Source organism: Miscanthus floridulus, chromosome 1 (genome assembly GCF_019320115.1).
Source record: "Miscanthus floridulus cultivar M001 chromosome 1, ASM1932011v1, whole genome shotgun sequence".
NCBI classification, from domain to species: Eukaryota; Viridiplantae; Streptophyta; class Magnoliopsida; order Poales; family Poaceae; genus Miscanthus; species Miscanthus floridulus.
The window spans coordinates 32,658,028-32,677,136 of record NC_089580.1 but is presented as its reverse complement, the minus strand read 5'-3'; the positions used below and the strand labels follow the sequence as shown (position 1 = coordinate 32,677,136).

Below are 19,109 nucleotides of genomic sequence, written 5' to 3'. Positions count from 1 at the left end.
CATTCAAGCACACAACGGGGCAAATCACGGGAGCCATGTTGCTATGGTTATGCAACGGTGCCTGATGGTTATGTCCCCCGGCTATCCTATCTCAAACTGCTCATATAGCTAATGCCAATGGGAGAGCCAACATTTTAAAAAAAATACACCACGAACAATCCTCCTGCTTCAATGATTTCATATTATACTCACATTACCCTAGCGATGTCAGTCAGCTTCAGACAAGCTAGTTGTTTCTCTTGTAGTGTTGCAGGTCCATCGTTTCGCTACAATAGGGAGCCGTAAGACGCGCCAGTGCGGCCAGCATCAAGCGGTGAAACCCTTCAACCCGGCTGATTACACCCCGATACACCATTACAAGTGGGGGTCGGATTGATAAATCACAATTCGGGAGCAATGCGATGCGCCAGTGCGGCCAGTGTCAAGCTGTGAAACCCTTCAACCTGACTTGTTCATACCACGATACAACTTCAAAGTGGTTGTCAGGTTGATAAATGTCTTCGCCAAGTTACACAGCATTTACACCTCAAGTCGAAGATAATTCAAGGGCGTCCGGTGGGCTAACGCCACCATAAGGACCTGATGGACACATCATTGGCCAATGCCGCAACATGGCCCCATTGAAGCCCTACATGCTCATCGGAAGGCGCCATGACATGGCCCGACGAAATGCGACAACACGCTTGTCGGACGACACCACAGCACGGCCCGACGAAATGCGGCGACAAGCTTGTCGATCAGCGCCACGGCACGGCCCTGACAAAACGCCACAACTCCCTGACTGGTCAACGCCTCCTCAACATGGCTCCAAGGGAACCCCACAACTTACTGTTGGCCAACGCCATGATCTGGCGCCAACATAAGTCTCTATATCATCCCTTGGAGTCAGCACAACGTCACCAAGGTATTTATTTATTTATTATTTATTTTATTTTCTTTATTATTCTTTGCTTTTTCTCGTTTTTTTTTCTCGGCTTTGCTTTCTTGCTGCCTCTTGGTTCTATTTTGTTTGTCTTGTTACTTCCCATTTGCTACTTCACCTGTGTAAAAATAAAAAAATAAAAATAAAAAAAATAATAATAAAAAAAAGGAGCACCCACGATGGGGTACCCTTTTATAAGTAGTGCGGTTGTCATGCCGAGCACAGACACAATGTTTCTCAGAGACGTTGGCAATGTCAAGCAGCCAAGACATGGGCGGCCTCATGTGAGCGACTTGGCCATTGTTGTATGCGCATGCCAATGGCCAACAACAACGGCGCCAGGGCATATCGCCGCGGAACAAGACTTGCCGATCGGCCAAGCGACGGTGAAAATCACGCTAGAGCCGGGGGCGCCGTGGAACAAGACTTGCCAATCGGCCAAGCTGTGGTGAAAATCACACGGGAGCTGGGGCGCACGCGCACGACTACGCTCGTGCCACCTCTTGTATGCTTATCTATTAATTACTATAAACTGAGTTCCATGAGACTCTGTTCAAAGAGTCTCACAACATGTACTCGGATGTATCATGTGTACTGTTCTGAAGTGATAAAAAAAAATTTAGCAAGATGCCGTGTTCAGTTGTGCACTTTTGTGTTGACCAGTTGATTGCAGTATGTAGATGCATGTCTTGTGCGAGAAGTGTGTAAACTTATACGCACACGCAAATAATCCAGCATCGCTAAAGTCGTGAACCGTGGTAAGCTGCTGCCTGCTTGGCTTGATAGCCTACCATGGCATCGTCAAGGGGAAGAAAGTTAACGCCCTATGTGTTGCGATGTGTGTCCACACATGAACAACTTCATGGACCACGATACAGGTGCCGTGCTTTATCAAGTAACGCGACGAGTGTCGGTGGTTGAGCCCGAGCGATGTACATATAGTTGATGGGCAAGCCTTGCGCGTCCATGAGCGTGGCAAAGTTGCTTTCGCTCACAGTGGAAATTACCGAAGTACGCGACGTCTGCGTGCGAGCGTGAGAACATAGTGCGGATCGCACGCGATCGATGCTAAGTTGTTGCCACGCGGAAGGACGAGCTATACCTTCGTGTGTCTAAACTGGCAATCTTGAGCCTGGTTTAGGGCAGCGAGTATACGTACGTTGGCTCACCTGATGAATGAAAAGACACACATGCGCACGTGTCTTGTATGCACGTACGATTGATCAGGCATCATCGATTGGGCAGCATACGAGCTGAAGTTAAGCGCTACCTTCCCAATTCGATGGTTTGTCTTAGCACCGTTGAGAAAGACAGAGATAATAATAAACTCAATGTCGCCGCATGATGCCGATGTACTTGTGTGCGCGTGAGACGGCCATGACACATCTGCTGCAACACTGGCGGCGGTAACGACGAGATTACCTCCGGTGGGTCGACGCTACCCGCAATAGCGTCAACAACGGCGAAATTAGGTATATACTATACCGTCGGCGAGCATAACAAACACAAACGAAGGCCTACGTACGTGGTCTAAGTCGGGCTATCGTCGCATACTGGCCAGGAATAATAAAGAGCAATGAACATGAGCCTTGTGCTAGCTGGGTGAATATAATCTGTTCACTCGATATATTGTATATATAATATATGATATAAAGGAAGGTGCATGCGTCAGGCCATGCCCTATTTAACTAAAGTTCATGCAATATAAAATTCTAAATTAAAAAAAAGGGGACTCGAACATTGGAGTCCATGCAAAAGAGTGATAATACGAAATAATAATCTCCTATATGGAGCTGCTACGGATGCGGCCTAACTAGGGAGAAGCTTCAATCCATCTCAGGCAGGGAGTACGCCATGATAGCCTTGATGCTCAGGGCCACAGGGTCCTCTAGTCGGCGAAGGCTCTCCAGCCTAGACTCCATGGTATGTTGGCACTCCTCCAACTGCTCAAGTCTAGTCGTGTGTAACTTGACGTCTAGCTCACACTGCTCCCTGTACTTCCTGTCTTTGGCCAATGAGTTGAGGGACTCCTTCTCGAGCGCTTGAGCCGCCTGCAAAGTTGCTTTGAGGTCATTGACCTTCCCGCGTGCGGCTTGCCACTTTGCCTTGGAAGCCGCCTCTTTGGTTCGAGCGCCGTTGCCATCCTCGGTCCCACGCTCCACTGCGGCTGTGCTCTTGGAATGAGCAACGCCTAGTTCGTCAAGGTGTCGGTGACCTGCCTCCGCGGAAGAGTTGGTGTCGGTTGGGAAAGGCGTCTTGCCCTCAAGACCCTCTTTTAGCTTCCTCAAATGGGTTATGAGCCGCTCCAAGTCATCGGGTCGTGGCTCTTCATATACGGTGGCCCAATAAACCAACGCTTGGTTGACGTTGCGAAGGACCTTGCGCCGGTCAAAGGGGACCTCTTCCAACAGCTTTCGGAGGTCCATCAAAGTCGCACGTACATCATGCGGGTCTTCAGTGAGGTCAAGACCAAAAGAGGTGTCGTCGTCTAGGAAACCGTAGGCTTCAATAAGCATGCCCAGCGTGCGATTGATTTCGCTGGCTCGAGCTACTAGCTGAAGATGCGCAGCATCCTCCTTTTTCATAACCACTAGCTTAGAGAGAGGTACCTGATCCTCCATCTCTTCGTCAGCTGCAAAAAAAAAGAAAGAAAGGAATAATCAGTAGATAAATCTCATGTACTTGGGTGCTATGCGATATATAAAGGAGGCAAGCTTGATTACCTTCTGTAGCCCCACCATTGGCCAAAAGAGCGAGGCCATTCTCTGGCTCAGCTATCGTGGCACCTTGGGCTGGCGTTTGTTGAACGCTGTCTTGTAAGATCGGTGCGGGGTTGGCGGCTGATAGTCCCTGTACTGGATCTAACGCAGGGGACGGTGTAACGGCTTGGGGCTGTTCTGTATTCGCAGGCTCGCCATCTACAACCTCGGCAAGGGGAGGAAGATCCTGTACGCAGTCCGTCAAAAAGCTAAGTGTCTCTTCAAACGAGACACCCTCCCATGGAGGGGTACCGCTCAGGTCTTCGCACGGGAAGGACTTGACAAAATTATTAAAAAAAAGATTATTATGATGTCAAAGGAAGTACGTGAGGAGCTTGATGAAGCATGCTTACGCTATCATCGCCCAAACCAACAAGGGGAGTTGTGTCATCAAAGTCAATCTCCAGCAGGTCGTTGATGGTGTCGATCGCCGGGGGCAAACTGGCTTTGCCCTATAAAAGAAATAATGATATGTATCAGAAACTCAGGATATTTGCATTAAAAAAAACAAAAGAAAAAAAACTAAACAATGGACTCACCTGTGCGGCCGCAGAAAGCTGTATGGGTTTAGCCGGCATGCAGGGAGCTGGGAGTTGACCTGTGTTGGCAGGAAGACCAACGACTATGACAGCGCGATCTGGCATGTCAGAGGGTGGTTTACCCTCAACGATCTTGTCATGCTGACGTGGCTTCTTCTCTGGACTGGGTTGCTTGGGCGACTTCTCAAGCACGCCGCCGATGACCGCCATTGAGTGCGTCCTCTTGCCTGAAGCCACTTTGGACGAGGACTGGTCCCGTTGCCCGTTCGTGGTTTCATCGGTGCGGTCACCCGTATTCTTGCGCAACCTTCTCTTGGGGTGCTTGGCAGACTCTGAATCGGAGTCGCTATCGCTGAGAACCATCTGGCGGCGAGGCCTATTCTCACGATACTCGATCGTGTATTGTTCGGTTGTGTCGCCCCTACAGCGCAGTCGAGATTCGTTCTTGCGCGAAACATTTTGGCCATCGCGGTTGGAGTGATTCTTTGAGTCACCCTTGCGTGGTGGCGGCAAAAAGTCTTTATTGTCACGGCCTTCACGGGGTTGGCGTTCAGCACCAGGTCTTGCATGCTCCTTGCGTTGAAGTTCCTGGTTGCCACGGTCGTCGCGAGTCTCGACACCATCACGACGCGAGGTGTTTTGGCCAGCAGTATCGCCGCGTGGCTGCGACGTGTTTTGATCCAGACGCTCGCGACGAGTCTTGGGCTCCTCCTTGCGGGGTGGATTCTTATCATGCTCATCACCTCTGGCTCGCTGGGAGCGGCGTTGACAGCTAGACCAATCTTTTACGCGGTCGTCGTCATTGCGGCCCATCTGTATAAAAGACCAGCAACTTGTCGTGAACTCAGAGAAAGAAGCTAACAAAGAAAAGAAAGCAAGTTAGACAATGCAGGTATCACCTTCAGGGATGTGGGTAGCTGGTGATCGCTTACCTTTGCCTTCGTACTGAGATGGAAGCTAATTTCCTTGGACGGCGCCGGGCAGAGGGCGACGAGAAAATAAGATCGTGGATTATGGAAAGGGGTGCTGCAGCACGTCGATATATATAGTAGCCCTGGGGAGATGCTTTCGTGATCCGGACTCTAAGATTCATGAGTCCCTAGTAGATACGGCGGCAAATCTATTGCGCCCGGACATATCTCCATCCAGTTCTTCACCAAGCCGAGTCCGGACTTGCTACATGCCCGTCCAAACTCGACTTGGTGGGGGGCATTTGTTCGATGGATTTTTGTCAAGGTAAAATCCATATGTGCACTTTTATTTGTGTGTACCACCGAGCATATAAAAAAAGGGAAAATACATACATATACATATATATGCTTGTGTCACGTGCATTCAGGCAGGGAAGCTAATAACCACCGTGTGAGCTTCTGCGTGCTACAGGTCCATGCATGTAGTGTAGGTATGCTCGCGACAGGCAATGGGAGAGAGCTAAACAGGTGCAGTCATGATACGCATGTGCGCTTGTATATATATGTCCGGAATCGGCCGTAGAGCTCGTATATACGCCGGTCTATACCATGTATTTTCCGCATAATTGTACACCAGCCGGGCCGATGCGACGCGGCGCTGCTCGGTGCGAGGTCCAGAATATTCTAGAACGTTCGGGGATATACAACCGGCAGATCCGTGTACTGATCGCCAGCTAGCGTACATGCACGTTTATCAGCCGCAAGCCTCTCTGGACCGAATATACGTACGTAGTAGGCTCTATAGTCAGCTGGGCCCATGCCTCAGTGACTGCATGTGAGAAGCTAATCCATATAAAGTGCTGGCCCACTGTTCAGCCAAGAAAGGAGACGTTTGTTTGGTATACGGAATATAAATCTCCAAATATCTCGCTCGGTGGCAACCAACAAAGGCGGCGCGTGCATGCAGCCCAACAGGCCGGCATTACCCTAGCTGTTGCCTATATAAAGAGCCCCCAGGACTCTATGAAGGAGGGAGATCATACTTCACCGTACCACGCCGTCAGGCTGTTCCTGCGAGAAGAGCCTTCATCATCCACCACTCCGACGTCTTAGCCTCAGGCCAGCAGCTAGTCGGCGGCCAAGCGTGCGTCCTCGTCCAGGGAGTTGCTGAAGCCGAAGATCACAAGCAGGAAGAGATGGCGTGCACGTCCTTCTCCATGGGTGAGGATTAATCTAGTATTATTTCTTTCAATCTTGCATGTCCATGTGCACGTTGGCCCTATGCCATGATCCAGGCCAGCAGGAGGACGACATGGCAGCCAAATGATCAAGACGGCGCCGGACTGCGAGGTCTCTCGCGTCATGGGAAGACGGAGCATCGACGGCTGGCCTCAGCCCGTCGCCGTCAGACATGCCCGTTTGGAGGCCGCTGAGACAAGGACTCAGGCCACCACGACATGAACTTGAAGATTCAAGTCCTGCACCCACGTACAAACAATGCCAAGATGCAAGCAAGGCAAGCCTATGTGCATGTATGCGTGTACAGAACCATGCATGGATGCATCTACCGTACAGGCTCCAGATGTGCTCAAGCCAGGACGTCACGCCGGCCTCCAGGAGTGCGGCGCTGCGATGCAAGTCTCCTTCCACTGCATCAACGACTCCAAGTGAACAAGTTCTACAACGTACCACGACGGCGTGGCCGAGGAAGTCCGATCCGATCCGATCTACACCAACCATGCAAGTGCGATCAAGATGACACCACGTGCTGTTCGACACTGACAAGGCGGACTACACGGGCAGGCATGGCTGATGTTCCAGCCATGTTGTAGCGGCTCATGGACCGACGAGGCCCTTACGCCTACGCCACCCACATCTACACCAACACTCTGCATGGAGAAGTGAAGCGAAGATTGAAGACGACGACCACAGCAGCAGAATCGGAGGTACTTTGTGATTCAGCTCACAGGGGTAATTAACTGGGAGCCTTCTGAGGCCCCAGGAACCATGGAGACCACATCGCCCAAGTTAGATAGCCATCAGCAGGCCATGACGCGCATTCTTTTCTTAGGAATTTGTACTTGTTACTCGTGATGATTAATAAGATACTATGTTCCTGTCTTTTATTTTTGTGTACTATTGTACACTGGCACGCCCGCACACTTCCCACACGAGAAGCCGTTGTAGGCGGGTTTTCTGGTGTCCAAACAGTTACACTTGTAGATCGCGCTGCTGTAGGTGAAGCTTTGTGTCTCGTAGAACGTGCTCACCATGGCACCCACAATGTATAGCTCACCGTTTGATTCTAAATAGCTGCGGTGGCAGAGCCCTGCAGGTGGCGACAGCGATGGCAGCAGCGTCGCGGTTGGAGTAGCGCCGGCGGCGTTGCTACTACAAACGAAGATTTCTCCAGTGCAGTCGATCGCCAAGAACTTGTCTTGGCAGTGGACGATTGACCCCACGGAGAACTCCAGTTTGGTGTCGAGCAGCGTCCATGCGCTGTCGACTCCAACCCGGCAGAACGCTACCTCCGTGGAGCACCCAAGCATGGCCATGGCCACGCACTCGCGGCCGGCGGCGTTAGGCGGCGCCGGTTAGGCGGCGTCGAGAGCACGATCTCATTGAAGAACACGTCTCTCATGTCTTCTAGCTTGATGGCTCTACCTGCGGTATCCGCGTCCCCGCAACCGTTGGTGGGATGGAGGACCCACCAGCCGTGGACCCTAGACACGCGTTCCGATGAGGACGCCGCCGCGACGTGTTCGCCTGCTGAGCTCAACGCGGGGGGCACGGGCATCGATGAATGGGTTCAGCAGCGTCACGGACGTCGCCTCGTCCATGAGCGCCAGCCACCCACACGAGGAGCCGCACGCCAACTTGCCGCGCACGTCGGGCAGCGTCTTGGACAAGACCTTCTTCTCCGGGACGCAGTAGAAGCCGACGCGGTCCGAGTCGAGGTCGAACGGGAGCAGCAGGAGCGGCCCGAAGGTCGCGAACGGGACGGCGGCGCGCCATGGGGAGCAAGCGGATTAGAAGGATGCCACGTCGTGGCCTAACGCGAGATGCTGTCCGATGGACTCGAGGAGATCCTCTGACAGGCCAAATCGTCAGTCAGGGAGAGGTAGGGACCTTCTCTTGGAATTGGGAGGCTGAGCCATGAAAGACAGATGACATCAACTATGGTTCACGCAAGAAACAGCAAGCGAGGGCGATGGAACACGTGTGCGTGAAACCAAATGAAAGGAGAAAAAAATTGTCTCTTTTTGCAAATGCAAAAAGAAGAAATAATTAAATATAGACAGATTTGACAAGGTTCTCAGAAATGTAAAGATGTTCCTTTTATCTTAATTCTCTTTCCTTCTGTGTTAATTCTCTTTCTTTTTGCTCGTTGCAATGTATGCTGGTGCATGCAAATATGCAATGTGTATATGGATAGCACAATAATTTTCTACTTTCTATTTTACCATGATTCCTCTATCATATGACAGGTAATATTCAATCAAGAAAATGTCGTGGGATCACAGACGTGGGTAGACAGATGAATCAAAATAAATATTGCATAAAAAAATATCCATACCTTATTCTTTTTAGTAGTAAGAGATAAGGAGTCAACAGTAAGACAGACATACAGCGCGTCGGGCGTCCTAGGAATAGGATGGGTCAAGCAGAGGGAAGAACCAGCCAGCCAGCCAGCGCCAGTCAGCCATGCTGCAGCTCCATGCGAGGAAAGCTCAAATGCTGCTGCTGCCGCTGCTTCTCTCCGCCATGGCGGGTAGGCGTGCAGTTGCCACTGCAGCCGCGCCGCCGTCGACAGGCCACGAAAGCGACGAGAGCGCGCTCCTAGATTTCAAGGCAAAGGCGGCGTCCGGAGCCTCGCTCGCCTCCTGGTCCCGGAACGGCAGCTACTGCAGCTGGGAGGGCGTGACGTGCGGCGGCCAGAGACACCCGCGGAGGGTGGTCGCTCTGGACCTGCACTCCCGGGGGCTCGCCGGCACTATCTCCCCCGCCATCGGCAACCTCAGCTTCCTCCGGTCGCTCAACCTGAGCCTCAACGCCCTGCGCGGCGACATCCCGCCGACCATCGGCTCCCTCCGCCGCCTCCGGTACCTTGACCTGGCGGACAACTCGCTTGCGGGCGAGATCCCGGGCAACATCAGCCGCTGCGCCCGCCTCGAGGTCATGGACGTCAGTGGCAACAGGGGGCTGCAGGGGAGAATACCTGCCGAGATCGGCGACATGCTGACGATGCTCAGAGTTCTCCGTCTTGCCAACAACAGCATCACCGGAACCATCCCTGCGTCGCTCGGGAACCTCTCCCGGCTGGAGGACCTGTCCCTGGTGGCGATCAACCACATAGAGGGGCCGATCCCCCAAAGCATCGGGGGCAACCCACACCTCAGGAGCCTTCAGCTCTCCATGAACAACCTCTCGGGAACGTTTCCTCCTTCCCTGTACAACCTGTCATCGCTCAAGCTACTTTCCATGGCGGAGAACGAGCTGCACGGTCGTCTCCCACAAGATTTCGGAACAACCCTTGGCAGCATGCAGTTCTTCGCGCTCGGAGGTAACCGGTTCACGGGAGCCGTCCCCGCATCTCTCACTAATCTCTCCAATCTCCAAGTTTTTGACGTGTCCGTCAACGTGTTCAGTGGAGTCGTCCCTTCTGCGCTGAGCAGACTGCAGCAACTTGAATGGTTCAACCTGGACAACAACATGTTCCAGGCATACAGTGAGCAAGAATGGGCATTCCTTACTTCGCTGACAAATTGTAGCATGCTGCAAGTACTAGAATTGGGATGGAATAGTAGGTTTGCAGGGGAGCTACCAAATTCATTGGCTAATTTGTCCACGACTCTCCAGGAGCTACTGATTTTCTCCAACAGTATATCTGGCGCCATCCCAACTGACATTGGAAATCTGGTAGGCCTTCAGCAGCTTATGCTTGGAGAGAACTTGCTCACTGGGGCCATTCCAGTAAGCATAGGCAGGCTCACACAACCGAACAAGCTGTTTCTGAGCTACAACAACTTGTCAGGAAGCATCCCGTCATCCATCGGAAACCTCACTGGTCTAGTTCAACTCATTGTCAAAGCCAACAGCCTGGAGGGACCGATTCCAGCAAGCATGGGGAATCTGGAGAAACTGTCAGTACTAGATCTATCTAGCAACAACCTTAGTGGGTTGATCCCAAGAGAGGTTATGAACCTACCATCACTGTCACTGTATCTGGATTTATCTGATAACTTGCTGGAGGGACCTCTTCCGTCAGAGGTTGGTAACTTTGTGAATCTTGGAGTGCTCTCTGTCGAGAAACCGACTGTCTGGTATGTGTTAGGATCGATGTGTGTACCTCTGTGACTGTATGATCGGGTAAGCTCCTCGCCTTTCTCTGTTGTAGCGCATCAGCAGTGTTGACGCCGATGTCGTCGGTGTAGAAGGCGTCCAGCGCCGCGGAGACGATCACCAGTGGCCCGGTGTAGATCCAGTGGCGCTGTGGTGACCCGTAGTGGTACGGTAGTGATCCTGCAGGGGCAACGGCGGTGGTGGGGCACATCCCGTCGCTGGCAACACGACCTTTGATTGGATTAAGGTTTCTCTGTAGTGGGTGTACCGGCTCCGGTCAACCTCGTGAAACGAGCCCCGATCCCCACCTTCTCTATTTGTATGTGCTGTGCGACAGGGACCCACCAACCAGTTAGGGTTGGGCTCCCCCGATCAGGGAGCAGAGACAAGGGCCCAATAGGCCGTTGGGCCTATTAGTGGAGATCAACTAACATTCTCTCCCTTGATCTCATTCCATCTTTCACTTTCATATCATTTACTTTTGTTCATTCCATTACAAATTAGCTCATAGAGCATGTCTCATCGTCACGGTCTATTGCCGATAGACTTAACAGCTACAACTCACTACTCTGTTCTGAAATAGATACTTATCTTTGGGCCTTCTTTTGTTCAGGAATATTTTAGGCTTTTCCTTAAACCCAAGCTAGCTACATGTTCTCTGAACACCATGTTCTCTGAACATGTTGGGTGGTAAGCATTTTGTAAGCAGATCCGCGAGCATCCTTTCTGTACTTATATGCTCAAGACTTATGACTTGATCTCGGACTTTATCTTTCACAACATAATACTCTATGTCAATGTGTTTGGTAGCACCACTTGACTTATGTTGTGAGCATCCTTTACTGCCAGATTATAATCGCAGTATAACTTTAGTGGTCTATAGATGTCGTCAACCACCTTCAACCCGGGTATAAACTTCTTTAGTCAGTTCACCTGCCCGTTGCCTCATAACACGCTACAAACTGTCATACATTGTGGACGATGTACTGACGGTTCGCATTGAGCTTTTCCATGAAATAGCCCCCCTTTGCGAGATGATAAAAAATCCACGTCTGGATATGCATTCACTCTCGCATAATCAGAATCTGAATATCCCACCATGTGAAGTGAATCAGATCTTCTATATGTCATCATGAGGCCTTTCGTTCCTTGCAAATAATGCAAGACTTTCTTTACTAATTTCAGTGTTCTATTCCAGAATTGCTCTGGAATCTGCCAAGTAAAACCCGGTAACAAATGCCAAGTCAGGGCGCGTACATACTTGAGCATGTTGCAAGCTTCCGACAGCTGAAGCATATGGAACCACTTTTACTTCATCGATTGAGCTCATATTGGTTCCTGGGGCATTGAAAATCCTCATATCTGTCGCCTTTGACTATAGGAGCAGGTGAGGGACTACATTTGTGCATACTGAATTTCTTTAAGATCTTTTCTATGTATTTCTTTTGTGACAGTCCTTATACCTTTTTTCTTCTATCTTGGTGAATCTCGATCCCTAGAACGAACGAGGCTCCGCCAAGATCTTTCATATCAATTTTCTTTGTCTCCAGTAGTAGACTGACATCACTACTAGCAAGTAAGATATCATCTATATACAGGACAAGAAAGATAAACTTCTCATTCTTAAACTTTGTATTGACACAATTGTCCTCTATATTCTCTTTAAACCCAAAATTCTTTATTGTCTGATCAAACTTCAAGTACCACTGTCTTGAAGCTTGTTTTAATCCATGAATGGATTTCTTTAGGCGGCATCCCATTCGTTCTTTTCCTTCCATGACAAAACCTTTTGGTTGTACCATGTAAACATTTTTCTCCAAGTCTCCGTTGAGAAATGCCGTCTTTACATCCATCTGATGTAATTCTCAATCGTAATGTGCCACTAATGCCATTATGATTCTAAAGGAAACTTTACATGAGACTGGAGAAAAGGCCTCATTGTAATCAATCCCTTCTCTTTGCATAAAGCCTTTTGCCACAAGTCACGCTTTATATGTTTCTATATTCTCTTGAGAGTAAGTTTTGTTCTGTAGACCCATTTACAGCCTACTGTTTTGACTCCTTTAGGAATTATTTCCAAGTCCCAAACTCTATTGGCATTCATCGATTTCATTTCATCTTCTATGGCCTCAAGCCACTTTGATGAATGATCACTTCTCATGGCTTCTTCAAATGAGGTGGGATCATCCTTCATTTGAAATTCCTTAGTGTTATACACTTCATAATCAGCAGAAATAGTTGATTTTTTAACTCTTTGAGACCTTCTAGGGGCCTCCACATTTAGCACATCTACTGTTTGAGGCTGTTGTTGCTCCCCCTCATGTGTGGCAATAGGTTATATAGGATCCTGAAGAACAGGTTTCTCATTTTCATTTATTGTTGCCACAGGTGGAATAACAACAGGTGCTGACACCATAGTATCTTGCACTGTCGGTGCATCGACAGCATGTAGTGAGAAAATTGGCTCGTGAATGATTGGAGTGGGCGCATACACCCGCTTCACTTCAAGGACAATTTTTTGAGCTACCATGCTCCCCCTCATCTTTTCATCCTCTAGAAAAACAGCGTGTCTTGTTTCCATAAACTTTGTATGTCTCTCTGGACAGTAGAAACGAAAACCTTTTGACTTTTCTATGTAGCCAAACAAATGGCAACTTACTGTTTTGGGATATAACTTCCCAATGTTTGGGTTAAATACTTTAGCCTCAGCAGGGCCCCTCCCACACACACGCAAGTGGTTTAGTGAGGGTACACTTTCTATCCACAACTCATACGGTGTTTTGGGCACCGACTTACTTGGTACTCTTTTAAGAATATGAATGGGGTTTTTAACGCCTCCATCCACAGGCTCAACTGTAAGGTGGAGTAACTTATCATATTGCCCACCATATCCATTAGGGTACGATTGATTCTTTTAGCTACTCTATTCTGCTGAGGTTCACCCGGTATAGAATACTAGGCTACTATGCCATTCTTTTAGGGTATGCCGACCGTAGTACTCTCCCACGGTCGGACCTAACTATCTTAATCTTTAATATCTTAAATTTATCCAATGCTTCTGTTCTTTCTTTGATTGAATAAATACAGCCATAATGGGAGTAATCACCTGTGAATGTTATGAACGAATCATAACCATCAACACTCTTTACAGGAAAGCTGATCACAGATGTCTGTGTGGATAATCTGTAAAATTCCTGTGCTTCATTTGTCATCTTTTTTTACATACTTTCCTTTTATACATTCTCTGCATTGTTCTTAATCTGAGAGCTCTAATGGAGGAAGAATATAATTCTTAACTAGTCTTTCTATTCTTCTCCTCGAAATATGGCCTGAACGATAGTGCCATGATTTCGACGACGCATTGTGAGCTCTCTTATGCCACCATTATCAGAGTTACTATCTGTCACCAGCTGATTTATCAGTTGGATAGCACATGTCTTTGAAGAGCCAGTGAACTGACTCTTTATTCTTTCGAGGTACTCGGTGACCATGTCACACTCTGAGATTGAGCCCACAATTGCAAGCTCAATCATGTTATTTATCATAGCCAAACTTTTTCTTGTTGGTAGTGATTCATTTCCTATGCCCAATGAGTCATAGGATATCTTTTGGGATTCAAAATCCCTCTCTTTAGTTGTCTAAGTGGCATCATTCTCTTTTGTCTTCCTCATCGGTGCCACAAACTCAGTGGAACATGGTGAGGTGACTACCCAGTCCACCTTAGACAAGATGAAAACTAGGTCAACACTTTTCTTAACATAAAATTAACACTATTTATATGCCTTGATTCCAACGTTGGTCAAAATCAAAACATACAACTATTCTTATACACTAATTCTACATCACCGTTGGGCAGAAATAAAATTAATGCATAAATCATTAACTTCCACAACTGTACTTACATACTAATTCTACATCACCGTTGGGCAGAAATAGAATTAATGTATAAATCATTAACTGTTACAACTGTTCTCATACACTAATTCTACATCACCGTTGGGCAGAAATAGAATTAATGCATAAATCATTAACATTAACATCTGTTCTTATACACTAATTCTACATCACCGTTGGGCAGAAATAGAATTAATGCATAAATCATTAACATTACGATATTGTTATTAACAACGTTGGTCAGAAAACAACAACATCATAATCATATCTAAACTCTTTTTCTCCAATTAAATACCACATTGATTCAAAATAACTGGAGAATCAACATTTTCTTTAGCAGTGGAAAAAATCTCTTTTTCTCCAATTAAATACCACATTGGTTCAAATTAACTGGAGAATAAACAATTTCTTTAGCAGCGGAAAAACTTTCACTCAATTTCTTGAATTTTACCCACAGGGAAAATTACATTTTCTATTTTTCTTTTGAACCATTTATTCATTTTTCAGAAATAAATATTTGCTGGAAATAGAAAAAAAGGAAAAACTCATTCTTTTCTGTACTGTTCTTTCGGCCCAAAACGGCAAGGCGGCCCACGGCCCACGGCCCACGCCCGCGTGGGCGCTTCCCGCGCTCTCCCCCGCGCCCAGGCCGCAACCTGGGCCTGGGCCGGGAATTCGGCCTGGCGCGCGCACCCGCCTAGGCTGAAAGCCGGCCCGTGCTTCCATCGCCGTCCGATTTCATCCGACGGCCATCCGTTCATCTCGGCCGAATAAAAACCGACTCCGGCCGCGGTCCCCAAAACCCTTGTCATTTCACTTCCTCCGCTTCTCTCTCTACGCTCTCTCTTCTCAGCGCTGTGAGCACCGAGCGGCGATCGAGCGGGCAAAAACGGTGTAGGGGCAGAGCCATGGCGCCGTCGCCGGCCCCCTCGCCGACGCGCGTGCTCCCCAACGGGTGAGCACGCCGCCGTCGAGCGGCCTGGCCGCGGCGCCCACTTGGCCGAGCTCTTCTTCTTCCGCACCGGCGAAGGGCCGGCTCGGCTCTTCTTCTCCCGCGCCGGTGAAGGGACATCCGACGCGCGGCGAGGTAGACTTTCTTCTCCCTTCGGTTTCGATTTCTATCTTCTTTCTTTTCTTTTCACTCGTTCACCCAAAAAGGGGATCTAGGGTTAGGGTTCGGTTGAACCCGATTCATGTTTTCTTTTCTTTTTTTTGTTTGATTCGAGTTCACCAAGATTATCCCCTTTCCCCTCTTCGGATTTGGGTCTGCTTTTCTCTTATCCGAACAAGGATTTAGATCTAGGGTTCGGAATCCGACCCTCCCCTTTTCCCCTTCTCTGATTTGTCTTTGGATCTACCATCCGAATCGGTTCCCTTCCCTTTCTTCCCCTTTCCCCATGCGAGTTAGGGTTAGGTCTTAGGGTTCGGCCAAATCCGAATTAGATCTATTCTGTTCTTGGGTTAGGGTTTGGCTTCGTGAGCCGAGGGCCCTATCTCTTCTCTGATCCGAATGGATCTGTTCTTTTCTTTTCTCTTGCCGTGCGCCGGTGAACGGTGTGACATCTTTCCCCCCACGCACGGTGGCGGTGATGACCGGTAGACAATGATGTCCGCCACCCCGGTCACTCTTTTCTTTGCTTTTACCCGGTTAGGTTTAGGGTCACACAGAGGCAACCTGGCTCTGGTACCATTGTTAGGATCGATGTGTGTACCTCTGTGACCGTAGGATCGGGTAAGCTCCTCGCCTTTCTCTGTTGCAGCGCATCAGCAGTGTTGACGCTGATGCCGTCGGTGTAGAAGGCGTCCAGCGCCGCGGAGACGATCACCAGTGGCGCTGTGGTGACCCGTAGTGGTACGGTAGTGATCCTGCAGGGGCAATGGCGGTGGTGGGGCACATCCCGTCGCTGGCAGCACGACCTTTGATCGGATTAGGGTTTCTTTGTAGTGGGTGTGGCGGCTCCGGTCAACCTCGTGAAACGAGCCCCGATCCCCACCTTCTCTATTTGTATGTGCTGTGCGACAGGGGCCCACCAACCAATTAGGGTTGGGCTCCCCCAATCAGGGAGCAGAGGCAAGGGCCCAATAGGCAAGGGCCCAATAGGCCGTTGGGCCTATTGGTGGAGATCAACTAACAGTATGATACCTGATACCATCAGCAACTGCGTAGTACTAGAAATCCTCCTAATGGATGGCAATTTATTGCAAGGAAACATCCCTCCTGTTTTTGGAGACATGAAAGGGCTTACTTTACTGAACTTGACAAGCAATAAGCTGAATGGAAGCATTCCTGGGGACCTAGGGGATATTACCAACTTGCAGCAGCTATACCTTGCCAACAATAACCTTTCAGGACAAATTCCACAACTCCTAGGTAATCAAACATCACTGGTTCGTCTCGATCTGTCCTTCAACAATTTACAAGGTGAAGTACCACAGGATGGAGTTTTCAAGAATCTAACTGTACTATCAATAGTTGGAAATGATAGGTTATGCGGTGGAATACCACAGCTTCATCTGCCAAAATGCCCAAACTCTGCTGCGAGGAACAATAAGAAAACCACGTCGACGTCGCTTAGAATAGCATTGCCTACAGTAGGAGCTATCCTGGTTTTACTTTCAGTGCTTTCTTTAGCCGCATTCCTTTACAGAAGGTCTATGGCAATGGCAGCAACCCAGCTGGAAGAAAAACTACCACCTCGTTTCACTGATATAGAGCTTCCAATGGTTTCATATGATGAGATACTCAAAGGAACCGATGGGTTCTCAGAAACCAATCTCCTAGGACAAGGAAGATATGGGTCCGTATACAGTTGCACCTTAAAAAATGGACGTGTTCCTGTAGCCGTCAAGGTATTTAATCTTCAGCAATCAGGATCATACAAAAGTTTCCAGGCTGAGTGCGAGGCACTGCAAAGAGTTAGGCACCGATGCCTTGTAAAGATCATCACATGTTGTTCAAGCATCGACCACCAAGGTAAAGACTTCAGGGCTCTAGTCTTCGAGCTTATGCCAAATGGGAACTTAGATAGCTGGATCCATTCAGATATGGAAAGCCAGAGCAGAAATGCAGCACTGACCTTAGAGCAGAGGTTAGGTATCGCCGTTGACATCACGGATGCATTGGACTACCTCCATAATGGCTGCCATCCAATGATCATCCACTGCGATCTCAAGCCCAGCAACATTCTTCTTACTCAGGACATGAGGGCTCGTGTTGGAGATTTCGGCATCGCTAGAATTCTAAATGAAGCTGCAAGAGAAACTCGTGTGAATTCCAATAGTACCATCGGTGTCAGAGGCTCTATCGGATACGTTGCTCCAGGTAATTCAATATGCATCTATCCTGTCTACTTCACTGCCTGATCAGATTCAACTAGCTATACAAAGCTGTTTATTCTCGAAACTGTTTCAATTAATCTGTTGCAGAATATGGAGAAGGGCTTGGAGTATCAACTCACGGTGATGTTTACAGCCTTGGCATCGTTTTGATCGAGATGTTTACAGGAAAGCGCCCAACAGACGACATGTTCAGGGACGGGTTAAACCTGCATTACTTTGCTGAGGCAGCACTTCCTGGTCAGGTGATGGAGATAGCAGATTCCAGAATCTGGTTGTATGACCAAGCAAAAAATAGCAATGGCACAGGAGATATTTCCAGAACCAGGGAATGCTTGGCTGCTATTATCCAGCTTGGAGTGCTGTGCTCAAAGCAATCACCCAAAGATCGTCTGTCAATAAGCGATGCCGCTGTAGAGGTGCATAATATCAGAGATACATACCTCAGTAACATGGGGATGAAGTCTGTTACATCATACGTACGTACGTGAAAGAAATTAGAGGAGCGGGAGATGGAGGTAGCGTCGGCCCTCTATCTTGGGTGGCGACGGATTCGTATGTTTGTTAGTGTCTGCGTGCGTGTGTTCATGTTGACGAGTGTGCGTGCATTCTAAGTTGTACTGTATAATAAAAAAAAATTGCACAGAAGAGATCTGGCTTGAGCTTTTACATATTATTTCTTTTCGATTATTACGAAATAAATAGCAGAAAGTCTACCTTTCAAACTGGACCTTAAGTATCGCCGACGCAATTCCATGTCGTTTGCATCCTCTTTGTGATGGACAGTCATTGCCGGCTGCTGCCATGGACCCAATTTTTTATAATTTGGTCTTTTTTTAAAAGAAAATTTACGTTTGCTCTTCTGGGAGACGTAAATTTATCTTTGGAACCTGGGAGTCGGCGTCAGGACTCATGGCTCCGAGGTAACACGTATCAGCGCCACAGATCTTGGCTCCGAGGTGCCTGGTCATGCACAGCAGGGCATCTAGGTGACGTTGACGTGGTCGGTACCTCGAAGCCACAGATCTTGGCTCCGAGCTCGACGTCAAGATCTGTGGCTCCGACCTCAGAGCCGTGGATCTCGACTCCGAGCTTGGAGCCATGGATCCCGGTGTCGAGCATGAATTCTTGTAACCAGTTAAATTAGGCTTCTTGTCACCGGTTATAACACAAGCGCCCGGTGCATAGGGGCATGGGCTGCTGGTCTTCCGCTGGCCTCTTTGACTGGAGCTTCGCTGATTCATCGCGTCTTGCCAACGCTCCTGTACCGCCAAGAACTGGAGAGCCTTGAGCCCTTGACACGTCCATAGAGCATTGTTGTGCTCTAGGAGTTGCTGTTTATATAGCCGGCTAGCTTGCATGATGACTCTCTAGCTGTTTACATGTAGTAACTTTGTCCAACAGT

At 48.8% G+C, this 19,109-nt stretch overlaps 1 protein-coding gene across 1 annotated transcript; it reads left to right on the top strand.

Moving 5' to 3' along the window:
- The first annotated feature begins 8,836 nt into the window (after window positions 1-8,836).
- Window positions 8,837-18,195, top strand: LOC136454180 (receptor kinase-like protein Xa21). The gene is made up of 4 exons (XM_066454706.1): window positions 8,837-10,450; window positions 14,109-14,116; window positions 16,504-17,690; window positions 17,795-18,195. The coding sequence occupies exons 1-4, from the start codon at window positions 8,837-8,839 to the stop codon at window positions 18,193-18,195; spliced, it is 3,210 nt and encodes a 1,069-aa protein (XP_066310803.1).
- Window positions 18,196-19,109: the final 914 nt, after the last annotated feature.

Bases quoted from the DNA above. Each gene is read 5' to 3' on its own strand.
- LOC136454180 (XM_066454706.1), top strand. From the start codon at position 8,837: ATGCTGCAGCTCCATGCGAGGAAAGCTCAAATGCTGCTGCTGCCGCTG. The intron at 17,691-17,794 runs GTAATTCAATAT...AATCTGTTGCAG, and splicing joins TATCGGATACGTTGCTCCAG to AATATGGAGAAGGGCTTGGA.